A 14678-nucleotide genomic window follows, 5' to 3' on the forward strand; every position below is an offset into this window, starting at 1 on the left:
CTACGGCTGATCTCCATGGAGCTCCAAGAAACCCCTCAGCTTGTTCTATAGCTAAGCTGCTTCTCTTTCTCCCTGTCCCCATTGGAACTGTGAGGCTGGATGGGAAAGCATTCCGTTTTTAGGGAAAAGGTCTGGGAGAATCCATCAGCCTGCACAGCTATGGATTCCCCCCTCCTGGGACACACAATCAAGTAAGTGCATTTTATCTTTAAATACATTACATTTTTAAATCACACTGTACATTTCTCTTTAAATATACACTGAGCCTGTGCCCTGCACAGACTCTACATATTCAGGCACTGCAGTGCCTTCCCTAGCCCTGCAGCCTGGCTGCTAGGGCTCTCCCTCTCAGTGCTGGAGGCATGGGGCTGGCTTCCCCCATCCTTCAGCCTGCCTTCCTGCCTCTGGGGTTCCAGGGAGCTGGCTCTCCCTGTCCCCCCAGGGTGGCACTACTTTGGTGGCCTCGCCGCACGCAGCGGCGCACCCCCCTGTACCTAAGCCCAGCGGCCCGGGACTCTTGTCCCGGCCGCCGTGACTCTGGCTTTGTTGTGGTGCTGGGGCGCCGGGAGCGTAGCTCCCGGACCCCAGCGCTCATCATCTTGCTTGGCCGCCTAATGTGCCCACGCCGCTAGGGAGCCGGCTAGCCCGGTCCCCCATGAGCGGCGCCTGTCTGTTAGCCTCGCTGCAGCGTCCGGCGGGGAGCCGGGCTGCAGCGCACCCCCCTCGCCGACTAGCAGCCCGGGACGTCCGTCCCGGCTGCTGCGGCTGGCCACCCGTGCTGGGCTGAGGCGCCGGGAGCAGAGCTCCCGGCCCCCAGCGGCGGCTCTCACCTAGAGCACTGCAGCGGGAGCCGAGCTCCCAGCCGCAGCGCTCACCCTTCTCCCCGGTGCGCACACTCCAGTGCGCCCGGGGCTACACTGACCGCTGCCGGGAGCGGAGCTCCCGGACTCCGGCGGTCAGCGGCTGCCTCCTCTCCCCCGGCGCGCACACTCTGCTGAGCGCGCCGGGGAGCTGTCCTCCCTGCCGTGGTCTCCGGAGGGGTCCGGGACCACGGCGCATATGAAAATACAATTTTAAACATTAATAAAACACGGCGCCTAGCGCCCGCAATACATTTCAAATTTGGCGCCAAGCGCCCCTTTGTCTTGGCAAATGGCGCCGGGCACTAGGGATTAACCCCTTCAGTGCCAGGGCGGCCATTTGCCTCGTGGTTGGGGCTCTCCGGCCACAAGGAGCGTGTGTAACATCTGGGAACACCTGTGTGTCTGTACTGAGTATAAGGAGCGTGTGTAACATCTGGGAACACCTGTGTGTCTGTACTGAGTATAAGGAGCGTGTGTAACACCTGGGAACACCTGTGTGTCTGTACTGAGTATAAGGAGCGTGTGTAATATCTGGGAACACCTGTGTGTCTGTACTGAGTATAAGGAGTGTGTGTAACATCTGGGAACACCTGTGTGTCTGTACTGAGTATAAGGAGCGTGTGTAATATCTGGGAACACCTGTGTGTCTGTACTGAGTATAAGGAGCGTGTGTAACATCTGGGAACACCTGTGTGTCTGTACTGAGTATAAGGAGCGTGTGTAACATCTGGGAACACCTGTGTGTCTGTACTGAGTATAAGGAGCGTGTGTAACATCTGGGAACACCTGTGTGTCTGTACTGAGTATAAGGAGCGTGTGTAACATCTGGGAACACCTGTGTGTCTGTACTGAGTATAAGGAGCATGTGTAATATCTGGAAACACCTGTGTGTCTGTACTGAGTATAAGGAGCGTGTGTAACATCTGGGAACACCTGTGTGTCTGTACTGAGTATAAGGAGCGTGTGTAATATCTGGAAACACCTGTGTGTCTGTACTGAGTATAAGGAGCGTGTGTAACACCTGGGAACACCTGTGTGTCTGTACTGAGTATAAGGAGCGTGTGTAATATCTGGGAACACCTGTGTGTCTGTACTGAGTATAAGGAGCGTGTGTAACATCTGGGAACACCTGTGTGTCTGTACTGAGTATAAGGAGCGTGTGTAATATCTGGGAACACCTGTGTGTCTGTACTGAGTATAAGGAGCGTGTGTAACATCTGGGAACACCTGTGTGTCTGTACTGAGTATAAGGAGCGTGTGTAACATCTGGGAACACCTGTGTGTCTGTACTGAGTATAAGGAGCGTGTGTAACATCTGGGAACACCTGTGTGTCTGTACTGAGTATAAGGAGCGTGTGTAACATCTGGGAACACCTGTGTGTCTGTACTGAGTATAAGGAGCTTGTGTAATATCTGGAAACACCTGTGTGTCTGTACTGAGTATAAGGAGCGTGTGTAACATCTGGGAACACCTGTGTGTCTGTACTGAGTATAAGGAGCGTGTGTAATATCTGGGAACACCTGTGTGTCTGTACTGAGTATAAGGAGCGTGTGTAACATCTGGGAACACCTGTGTGTCTGTACTGAGTATAAGGAGCGTGTGTAATATCTGGGAACACCTGTGTGTCTGTACTGAGTATAAGGAGCGTGTGTAATATCTGGGAACACCTGTGTGTCTGTACTGAGTATAAGGAGCGTGTGTAATATCTGGGAACACCTGTGTGTCTGTACTGAGTATAAGGAGCGTGTGTAATATCTGGGAACACCTGTGTGTCTGTACTGAGTATAAGGAGCGTGTGTAACATCTGGGAACACCTGTGTGTCTGTACTGAGTATAAGGAGCGTGTGTAATATCTGGGAACACCTGTGTGTCTGTACTGAGTATAAGGAGCGTGTGTAACATCTGGGAACACCTGTGTGTCTGTACTGAGTATAAGGAGCGTGTGTAATATCTGGGAACACCTGTGTGTCTGTACTGAGTATAAGGAGCATGTGTAATATCTGGGAACACCTGTGTGTCTGTACTGAGTATAAGGAGCGTGTGTAATATCTGGGAACACCTGTGTGTCTGTACTGAGTATAAGGAGCGTGTGTAATATCTGGGAACACCTGTGTGTCTGTACTGAGTATAAGGAGCGTGTGTAACATCTGGGAACACCTGTGTGTCTGTACTGAGTATAAGGAGTGTGTGTAATATCTGGGAACACCTGTGTGTCTGTACTGAGTATAAGGAGCGTGTGTAACATCTGGGAACACCTGTGTGTCTGTACTGAGTATAAGGAGCGTGTGTAATATCTGGGAACACCTGTGTGTCTGTACTGAGTATAAGGAGCGTGTGTAATATCTGGGAACACCTGTGTGTCTGTACTGAGTATAAGGAGCGTGTGTAACATCTGGGAACACCTGTGTGTCTGTACTGAGTATAAGGAGCGTGTGTAATATCTGGGAACACCTGTGTGTCTGTACTGAGTATAAGGAGCGTGTGTAATATCTGGGAACACCTGTGTGTCTGTACTGAGTATAAGGAGCGTGTGTAATATCTGGGAACACCTGTGTGTCTGTACTGAGTATAAGGAGCGTGTTAACATCTGGGAACACCTGTGTGTCTGTACTGAGTATAAGGAGCGTGTGTAATATCTGGGAACACCTGTGTGTCTGTACTGAGTATAAGGAGCGTGTGTAACATCTGGGAACACCTGTGTGTCTGTACTGAGTATAAGGAGCGTGTGTAACATCTGGGAACACCTGTGTGTCTGTACTGAGTATAAGGAGCGTGTGTAACATCTGGGAACACCTGTGTGTCTGTACTGAGTATAAGGAGCGTGTGTAATATCTGGGAACACCTGTGTGCTTGGTACCTTCAGCTGAGAGTACTCTACTTCTTAGGACATATTATTGCATGTAATACGCCTCTCCCATGACGCCTGCACCTGCTTTGTACCCTGTGGCTCCATCACAATACAAATGATTGTTATTTCCGCACATTTCCTGTAAAACTGATTTTATTTTTTAATTATAAGTTGTTATAAGAAAACGTTTTGTAGAGAGAAATGATTGGAACACAGATTGCAGCATGAAAGTGAGGTAGTTACCCGTAGTCTGTATTTTCTGTGTCCTGGGTACCATTCATTTCCCCAATCATCTCCTTATTCCTCTGCGCTGCTGGTAGCCCCGCCCTAAAGTCTGTGTAAGATGGTACAGACATGGCCTCACTCACCGAGAGGTCCCGGGACAGGGAATAGCAGCGATGACTGTATCACCCGGGCTGTAGCTGTGTTACATACAGTGATATATTCCGCTTTGTTTTGCAGGCTGACAGAGCCCTCCGGCTTCCTGACGGACGGACCCATCAACTACAAGTACAAGACCAAGTGCACGTGGCTGATAGAGGGCTAGTGAGTATTTCCTAATCTGGGGGAGCCCCCCATAACTGAGGCCGCATTCTAGACGCTCCTTGTGGGGTTTCCAGCGCACTGTGATTTGTGTCAGACTTACTGACTCGTTACTGCAGCATATATGGGAACACGTTATGCAGATACAGCCAACGAACCTGTATTTCTGGCCATATTACCCGAGTTATAAACTGTATGCTCTTGTCTCCATGGTAACTGCAGCTCAGGCCAGCGCAATGGTCCTTCAGGGGTATGAAACAATGGGCAACATGCGGCTAAACCTTTGGGCCCACCGCGCTGGCGTCCACAGAGGAAACTCTCATTATTGTTCACATTATAAAGATGAATATACTGAAATCATAGCAGTAGAACCACTGTGTACTATAGATGTGACCCCCAGGAAGTACAGTGTGATAATGATATGGAAATATACTGGTATTGTACTTGCCCACTGGGGGGGCGCTGTTGCATGGCAGGCTATGGAGGTTAGCAGATTGCCCTATATACTGTATCTGTCCTGATAAGTAGTAATAGATGTCTATACACTGTACAATCAGTGCGGGCGGGTAATGTTTCCACTCCTGACTCCTGTGGGAGAGACTGGCCAGACTGTGATTGGCTGATCCGGCAGTGTAGGGCCCCCTATGGGAATGTATGGTGATCAATAGACCCATGTAACGCACCTGCGGAGACGGAATCGACAATGACCTCTGACACCGTCTACCGATCAGCTCCAGGCATCACCGTGGCTCAGCTCCCCCCTTGCTGCATCCTTTCCGCTACAGCCGCCCAGGTGCCCTGGTGCGTTGCCTGGTATACACTCTCATTGCTATTTTACACATTAAAGTGTCATTCTGTTGCTTAAGAAGAAGTGACGTTTATCCCTCTGTTCTGTGCTCGCCCGTCATTGTGCAGGTGTCATGCTGCTGGAGGGTGGGAATAGGGTATGCCTGTGACATAGGGAGAAACAAAGATATAACCCTCTCTCCCTCCTCTCTTCCAGCCCCAACGCCGTCCTGAGGCTCCGATTCAATCACTTTGCCACGGAATGCAGCTGGGACCATATGTATGTTTATGACGGAGACTCTATATATTCCCCTCTGATCGCTGTCCTGAGGTGAGGCCGATCTCCAACATCTGTCCAGTCTATCTGTCTATCTATCTGTCTATCTATCTATCTATCTATCTATCTATCTATCTATCTATCTATCTATCTATCTATCTATCTATCTTTCTCTGACGTCCTAGTGGTAGCTGGGAACTCCGTAAGGACCATGGGGAATAGACGGGCTCCGCAGGAGACTGGGCACTCTAAAAGAAAGATTAGGTACTATCTGGTGTGCACTGGCTCCTCCCTCTATGCCCCTCCTCCAGACCTCAGTTAGATTTCTGTGCCCGGCCGAGCTGGATGCACACTAGGGGCTCTCCTGAGCTCCTAGAAAGAAAGTATATGTTAGGTTTTTTATTTTACAGTGAGACCTGCTGGCAACAGGCTCACTGCAACGAGGGACTAAGGGGAGAAGAAGCAAACCTACCTGCTTGCAGCTAGCTTGGGCTTCTTAGGCTACTGGACACCATTAGCTCCAGAGGGATCGATCGCAGGACCCGTCCTTGGTGTTCGTTCCCGGAGCCGCGCCGCCGTCCCCCTTACAGAGCCAGAAGCATGAAGATGGTCCGGAAAATCGGCGGCAGAAGACTTCAGTCTTCACCAAGGTAGCTCCTCATACACACTTCACACTCCGGTCACTGAGGGTGCAGGGCGCTGGGGGGGGCGCCCTGAGCAGCAATAAAAACACCTTGGCTGGCAAAATAATCACAATATATAGCCCCAGAGGCTATATATGTGATAATTACCCCTGCCAGAATCCATAAAAAAGCGGGAGAAAAGTCTGCGAAAAAGGGGCGGAGCTATCTCCCTCGGCACACTGGCGCCATTTTCTCTTCACAGTGTAGCTGGAAGACAGCTCCCCAGGCTCTCCCCTGTAGTTTTCAGGCTCAAAGGGTTAAAAAGAGAGGGGGGGCACTAAATTTAGGCGCAATATTGTTTATACAAGCAGCTATTGGGGAAAATTCACTCAGTGATAGTGTTTATCCCTACATTATATAGTGCTCTGGTGTGTGCTGGCATACTCTCTCTCTGTCTCCCCAAAGGGGTGTGTGGGGTCCTGTCCTCAGTCAGAGCATTCCCTGTGTGTGTGCGGTGTGTCGGTACGGCTGTGTCGACATGTTTGATGAGGAGGCTTATGTGGAGGCGGAGCAGATGCCGATAAATGGGATGTCGCCCCCTGTGGGCCGACACCAGAGTGGATGGATAGGTGGAAGGTATTAACCGTCAGTGTCAACTCCTTACATAAAAGGCTGGATGACGTAACAGCTATGGGACAGCCGGCTTCTCAGCCCGCGCCTGCCCAGGCGTCTCAAAGGCCATCAGGGGCTCAAAAGATGTCGACACGGAGTCTGACTCCAGTGTCGATGAGGTTGAGACATATACACAATCCACTAGGAACATCCGTTACATGATCCCGGCAATAAAAAAAGTGTTACACATTTCTGACATTAACCCAAGTACCACTAAAAAAGGGTTTTATGTTTGGGGAGAAAAAGCAGGCAGTGTTTTGTTCCCCCATCAAATGAGTGAATGAAGTGTGAAAAAGCGTGGGTTCCCCCGATAAGAAACTGGTAATTTCTAAAAAGTTCTGATGGCGTACCTTTTCCCGCCAGAGGATAAGTTACGCTGGGAGATATCCCCTAGGGTGGATAAGGCGCTCACACGTTTGTCAAAAAAGGTGGCACTGCCGTCTTAGGATACGGCCACTTTGAAGGTACCTGCTGATAAAAAGCAGGAGGCTATCCTGAAGTCTGTATTTACACACTCAGGTACTAGACTGAGACCTGCAGATAGTGCTGCTGCAGCGTGGTCTGTAACTCTGTCAAACAGGGATACTATTTTGCGAACATAAGTCGTCGTCTTATATATGAGGGATGCACAGAGGGATATTTTGCCGGCTGACATCCAGAATTAATGCAATGTCCATTCTGTCAGGAGGGTATTAGAGACCCGACACTGGACAGGTGATGCTGACTTTAAAAGGCACATAGAGCCTTATAAGGGTGAGGAATTGTTTGGGGATGGTCTCTGGGACCTCGTATCCACAGCAACAGCTGGGAAGAAATTTTTTTTACCTCAGGTTTCCTCACAGCCTAAGAAAGCACTGTATTATCAGGTACAGTCCTTTCGGCTTCAGAAAAGCAAGCGGGTCAAAGGCGCTTCCTTTCTGCACAGAGACGAGGGAAGAGGGAAAAAGCTGCACCAGTCAGCCAGTTCCCAGAATCAAAATTCTTCCCCCGCTTCCTCTGAGTCCACCGCATGACGCGGGGGCTCCACAGGCGTAGCCAGGTACGGTGGGGGGCCGCCTCAAAAATTTCAGCGATCAGTGGGCTCGCTCACAGGTGGATCCCTGGATCCTTCAAGTAGTATCTCAGGGGTACAGGCTGGAATTCGAGGCGTCTCCCCCCCCGCCGTTTCCTCAAATCTGCCTAGATAGATAGATGGCTCCCCCCGGGAGGGATGAGTGTGATGGATGGATGGATGAGTGTGATGGATGAGTGTGATGGATGAGTGGGATGGATGGGTGTGATGGATGGGTGTGATGGATGAGTGTGATGGATGGATGGATGTCCTTACCCCCGGGCAGGATGAGTGTACTGGATAGATAGCCTTCCCCCTGGCCGGGATGAGTGTACTGGATAGATAGATAGGTGGCTCCCCCCGGGAGGGATGAGTGTACTAGATAGATAGATAGATAGATAGATAGATAGATAGATAGATAGTCAGGTGGCTTCGCCCCGGGAGGGATGAGTGTACATGAGTGTACTGGATGGATAGATAGATAGATAGATAGATAATAAGATTTTACTCACCGGTAAATCTATTTCTCGTAGTCCGTAGTGGATGCTGGGAACTCCGTAAGGACCATGGGGAATAGACGGGCTCCGCAGGAGACTGGGCACTCTAAAAGAAAGATTAGGTACTATATCTGGTGTGCACTGGCTCCTCCCTCTATGCCCCTCCTCCAGACCTCAGTTAGAATCTGTGCCCGGCCAGAGCTGGATGCACCTAGGGGCTCTCCTGAGCTTGCTAGAAAGAAAGTATTTGTTAGGTTTTTTATTTTCAGTGAGATCTGCTGGCAACAGACTCACTGCTACGTGGGACTGAGGGGAGAGAAGCGAACCTACCTGCGTGCAGCTAGCTTGTGCTTCTAAGGCTACTGGACACCATTAGCTCCAGAGGGATCGAACACAGGGCCCGACCTCGATCGTCCGTTCCCGGAGCCGCGCCGCCGTCCCCCTTGCAGAGCCAGAAGAACGAAGAGAAGTTGAAAATCGGCGGCTGAAGACTCCTGTCTTCATTAAGGTAGCGCACAGCACTGCAGCTGTGCCCCATTGCTCCCTGAGCACACCACACACTCTGGTCACTGATGGGTGCAGGGCGCTGGGGGGGGCGCCCTGGGCAGCAATTAGATTACCTTACTTGGCGAAAAGCACATAATACAGTCTGATAAACTGTATATGTGCATTAACCCCCGCCATTAAAGTACATAAAAGGACAGAAGCCCGCCGCTGAGGGGGCCGGGCCTTCTTCCTCAGCACACCGGCGCCATTTTCTCTTCACAGCTCAGCTGGAAGGAAGCTCCCCAGGCTCTCCCCTGCAGTATCCTGGTACACAAAGGGTAAAAAAGAGAGGGGGGGCACATAAATTTAGGCGCAAAAACTGTGTATATAAGCTGCTATAGGGGAAAAATCACTCAGTATAGTGTACATCCCTGTATTATATAGCGCTGTGGTGTGTGCTGGCATACTCTCTCTCTGTCTCTCCAAAGGGCCTGGTGGGGGAACTGTCTTCAAATAGAGCATCCCCTGTGTGTGTGGTGTGTCGGTACGCGTGTGTCGACATGTCTGAGGTAAAAGGCTCCTCTAAGGAGGTGATAGAGCGGATAAGTGTGTGGGAGGGTGTCTCCGTCAACAACGCCGACACCTGTTTGGATATGTGTAAGTGCTGAGGTAAAATTATTGCACAAAAGGTTAGGGAACAGAAAGGAAATCTACCCTGGTCTGTCCCTATGTCACAGAGTCCTTCAGAGTCTCTCTATGTTCACTATCCAAAATACCAAAGTATTGACACGGAGTTTAACTCCACTGTCGACTACGATAATGCAAAGTTACAGCCAAGAGGGCTAAAAGATATTCAATATATGATTATTGGAATAAAAGATGATTTGCATATCACTGATGACTCATCTGTCCCTGACACGAGAGTACACATGTTAAGGGGAAGAATGCTGAGGTAAATTTCCCTCCTATCATGAGGAAAAAGAGCGGGAATCTCCAGACAAGAGACGGCAGCTTCCCACAAGAGAATTCTCTGGCTGTATCCTTTCCCCACTAGGGCCAGGATGTGTTGAGAATCTTCCCCTTGGGTGTTCTGTTTGCACTAGCTATTCTCAGGGATCCTGCAGATAGTGTGCACATTCTAGTATACTACCCAGACCGGCGATTGTGTCGGCATGGGTTTATAGCGCTGTGGCAGCGTGGACAGGTACCTTATCAGCAGAGATTGAGACCCTAGTATGCATATAAATATTTTAAGATGCTGTCTTAAGTGATAGATATATAATTATAAAGCATGCCCAAAGGGACATGAGTATACTGGGTCCTAGAGACAAAAGCTATGTCGATTTCTGCTTGACGTGTCCTGTAGAATATACATTGGACAGATGATGCCGACTTAAGAGGCATATGGAAGGCTGAGGATTGTGTGGAGAAAGGTTCTCGGGCCTGGTCTCCACAGCTATAGCTGGTAATTCTGATATTTTGCCTTATATTCCTGCACAGCCTAGGAAAGCACGACATTATTAAATGCAGCTTTTCGAATAAAGAAGCAAGAAAGTCTGAGGTGCGTCCTTTCTTGTCAGAGCCGGGGGCAGAGGAAAGAAGCTGTACAACACAGCTAGTCCCCAAGAACAGAAGTCCTCCCCGGTCTCTACAAAAATCCACCGCATGTCGCTGGGGCTCCACAGGCGGAGCTAGGCCCGGTGGGGACACGCCTTCGTAAGTTCAGCCACAAGTGGGTTCACTCCCTGTTAGATCCCTGGGCAATAGAAATTGTATCGCAGGGATACAAGCTGGACTGTGAGAAGATGCCCCCTCACCGAGGACCCGGCGGGCTTCCCCCCAAGAGAGGGAGCCAGTGTTAACTGCAATTCGTAAATTGTATCTTCAACAGGTGGTGGTCAAGGGTCCCCTCCTTCAACAAGAGGGTGTTATTATTCGACCATGTTATAATCCCGAAACCAGACGGTTCGGTTAGACCCATATTGTATTAAAATCCCTGAACATATACCTGAAAAGGTTCAGGTTCAAGATGGAATCGCTAAGAGCGGTCATTGCAAGCCTGAAATGAATCGGGACATAAGGGATGCATACCTTCGTGTACCCATTTATCCACCTCATCAGGCGTACCTCAGAATTGCGGTACGGGATTGTCATTACCAATTTCACCAAGGTAATGGCGGAAATGATGGTGCTCCTGCGGAAGCAAGGTGTCACTATTATCACATACTTGGACGATCTCCTCATAAAAGCGAGATCAAGAGAGCAGTTGCTGGACAGCGTATCACCTTCTCTGGAAGTGAAACGGCAACACGACTGGATTCTATATATTCCGAAGTCGCAGTTGGTTCCTACAGCTCATCTGCCTCGCCTAGGCATGATCCTAGACACAGACCAGAAGAGGGTTTATCTCCCGATAGAGAGAGCTCAGGAGCTCATGACACTGGTCAGGAATCCATTGAAAACCAAAACAGGTGTCAGTGCATCACTGCACTCGAGTCCTGGGAAGGATGATGGCATCATACGAGGCCATCCCCTTCGGCTGGTTCCATGCAAGGACAAGTGGTCCGGATCACATCTTCAGATGCATCGGTTAATCACCCTATCCCCCAGGGCCAGGGTGTCTCTCCTGTGGTGGTTGCGAAGTGCTCACCTTCTCGACGGCCGAAGATTCGGCATTCAGGACTGGGTCCTGGTGACCACGGATGCAAGCCTCCGAGGGTGGGGGGCAGTTACACCGGGAAGAAAATTCCAGGGTTTGTGGTCAAGCCAACAGACTTGCCTTCACATCAATATCCTGGAACTAAGGGCCATATACAACGCCCTAAGTCAAGCGGAGTTCCTGCTTCGCGACCAACCGGTTCTGATCCAGTCAGACCGCAGGGGCTCATGTAAACCGCCAGGGCGGCACAAGGAGCAGGGTGGCGAGGGTAGAAGCCACCAGATTTCTTCGCTGGGCGGAGAATCAAGTAAGCGCACTGTCAGCAGTGTTCATTCCGGGAGTGGACACGACCTCCACCCGGGAAAGTGGTGACTTCATCAGGAAGTCTTCACGCAGTTTTGCAAATTGATGGAAACTGCCTCAGGTGGACTACATGGCGTCCCACCTCAATAAAAAGATAAAAAAGGTTTTACGCTGGGTCAAGGGACTTTCAGGCGATAGCTGTGGTCGCACTAGTAACACCGTGGGTGTTCCAGTCATTATATATATTCCCTCCTTTTCCTCTCAGACCCAAGGGCTGAGAATTGTAATAAATGGAGGAGTGTGAACAATATTCTTTGCTCCGGATTGGTCAAGAAGGACTCGGTACCCGGAACTGCAAGAAATGCTCTCAGAGGACCCATGGCCTCTGCCTCTCAGTCAGGACATGTTGCAACAGGGACCCTGTCTGATCCAAGACTTACCGCGGCTGCGTTGGACGGCATGGCGGTTGAACGCCGGATCCTAGCGGAATAGGGCATTCCGGATGCAGTTATTCCTACGCTGATAAAGGCTAGGAAAGACGTGACAGCAAAACTTTTTCACTGTATATGGCGAAAATAGGTTGCTTGGTGTGTGGCCGGGAAGGCCCTACAGAGGAATTCCAGAGGGGTCGATTCCTGCACTTCCTACAGTCAGGAGTGACTATGGGCCTAAAATTAGGATCCATAAAGGCCAAGATTTCGGCCCTATCCCTTTTTCTCTCAAAAAGAACTGGCTTCAGCCCCTTTTGTGCCTCCAGTGGCACCTTGGGATCTTAACGTGTGTTGGATTCCTAAAATCCCACTGGTTCGGGCCACTTAAGACCGTGGAGCTAAAATATCTCACGTGGAAAGTGGTCATGCTTTTGGCCTTAGCTTGGACTAGGCGTGTGTCAGAATTGGCGGCTTTGTCATGTAAAAGCCCATATCTGATCTTACATATGGAAAGGGCGGAATGGAGGACTCGTCCCCAATTTCTCCCTAAGGTGGTATCATCGTTTCATTTGAACCAACCTATTGTGGTGCCTGCGGCTACTAGGGACTTGGAGGATTCCAAGTTGCTGGACGTAGTCCGGGCCCTTAAACTTTATGTTTCCAGGACGGCTAGAGTCAGAAAAACTGACTCGCTATTTATCCTGCAGGCACCCAACAAGCTGGGTGCTCCTGCTTCAAAGCAGACTATTGCTCGCTGGATCTGTAGCACGATTCAGCTTGCACATTCTGCGACTGGACTGCCGCATCCTAAATTAGTAAAAGCCCATTCCACGAGGAAGGTGGGCTCTTCTTGGGCGGCTGCCCGAGGGGTCTCGGCTTTACAACTTTGCCGAGCTGCTACTTGGTCGGGTTCAAACACTTTTGCAAAATTCTACAAGTTTGATACCCTGGCTGAGGAGGACCTGGAGTTCTCTCATTCGGTGCTGCAGAGTCATCCGCACTCTCCCGCCCGTTTGGGAGCTTTGGTATAATCCCCATGGTCCTTACGGAGTACCCAGCATCCACTAGGACGTCAGAGAAAATAAGAATTTACTCACCGGTAATTCTATTTCTCGTAGTCCGTAGTGGATGCTGGGAGTCCGTCCCAAGTGCGGACTCTCTGCAATACATGTATATAGTTATTGCTTAACTAAAGGGTTATTATATGAGCCATCTGTTGAGAGAGGCTCAGTTATTGTTCATACTGTTAACTGGGTATAGTTATCACGAGTTGTACGGTGTGATTGGTGTGGCTGGTATGAGTCTTACCCTGGATTCCAAATCCTTTCCTTGTAGTGTCAGCTCTTCCGGGCACAGTTTCCCTAACTGAGGTCTGGAGGAGGGACATAGAGGGAGGAGCCAGTGCACACCAGATATAGTACCTAATCTTTCTTTTAAGAGTGCCCAGTCTCCTGCGGAGCCCTTCTATACCCCATGGTCCTTACGGAGTACCCAGCATCCACTACGGACTACGAGAAATAGAATTACCGGTGAGTAAATTCTTATTTAATAATGCCTATTTGCGGTATTCTCAGCGGGAAAGGTGGGGGAGGGGGATGTGGGGTGGGGAGGGGGGTTCTGAAATATGCAGTTTGGGATAAGTGCATGAATAAGTGGGAGGACCTACCTGGATCCCAGAAAAGTGATCACTTCGTTAGCAGAATGAAACAGAAGGATGTTAGTGGGCAAACGGAAAACAAAATGTAAAAAATCCAAAGAAATTATTTTTGCCTTAAATAAATGCTGTCATTAAATGTGGGGTGCATAATCTGATGAAGGTTGATTTTGGGGTAATTGGAGGCCATTTTGTGTTGTTTTTTTTACTCGCAAAAATGACATTATTGGCCTAGTTAAGCTAATTGAAACCTTCCAAATTGGGGGGGGTGGGGGGGATGTGAATTTGTAAAGTAAATGGCAACTCGCACCTACTGTAATTGCATTGACCCCTTATGGGAAAGTACATGTATTCTGTGATGCAGGAGTCAGGGTCCACACCAACAGGAGATGATAATGGAACCCATGTGCCCCCTCTGTGCCAGCATATAGCAGTGTAGCAGGATGTCCCACCCGCTGGCGCCCTCTAGTGGCAGTGACGGGGATCCTCCTCTCAGTACATCTGTATTGCTGCTCAGTAGTGCGTTAGGCTGTTAGTAATGAACTTTTCAGCATATTTCCATCGGTGCCCCTGTATAATGTTATGGTGATGTCAGATAGCCGCAGACACTGTGCACACCGTGCTCTGGACCATGTTCCCTGCTGCGGCTGCACGTGGCTGCTTGTCATTAATGAGACATGAAAGCTGAGCCACTATTGATTCCTGGCCGCGCAGCTGTTCCCAGGTGTCTGAGAAGTAGGTTAGGAGCCGGCACGTCTCTCTGCAGCCTGACGCTCACTTCATTATTTGCTCCTAGCTCTGCGAGTTCTGCGCTCTCTAATTGTACCCAGTCACTCGCCACTCCAGGGACCCATCGATTTCTCCTTATTGTGGCCGTCACTCTGTCAGTCAGTGGGAGAAAGTGCAGCTGCTCTCTCCCTGCCATGCCCCGTCTCCTCGGGGGGGAGTATGAGGAGACACGTTCTCCTCCTGGTCCTCTGTGGG

General features: G+C 50.0%; 1 protein-coding gene across 1 annotated transcript in view; it reads left to right on the forward strand.

Annotated features, from left to right (window-relative positions):
• Positions 1-14678, forward strand: part of ATRNL1 (attractin like 1) — a 1127078-nt gene that overhangs the window by 163299 nt on the left and 949101 nt on the right. Inside the window, exons 2-3 of the mRNA XM_063963337.1 lie at positions 4175-4258; positions 5259-5372. Of these exons, the coding sequence (XP_063819407.1) occupies positions 4175-4258; positions 5259-5372 (198 nt within the window). The remainder of the gene's footprint in view (positions 1-4174; positions 4259-5258; positions 5373-14678) is intronic.

The sequence above is a fragment of the Pseudophryne corroboree genome, chromosome 3 (genome assembly GCF_028390025.1).
Source record: "Pseudophryne corroboree isolate aPseCor3 chromosome 3, aPseCor3.hap2, whole genome shotgun sequence".
Classification (NCBI taxonomy): domain Eukaryota; kingdom Metazoa; phylum Chordata; class Amphibia; order Anura; family Myobatrachidae; genus Pseudophryne; species Pseudophryne corroboree.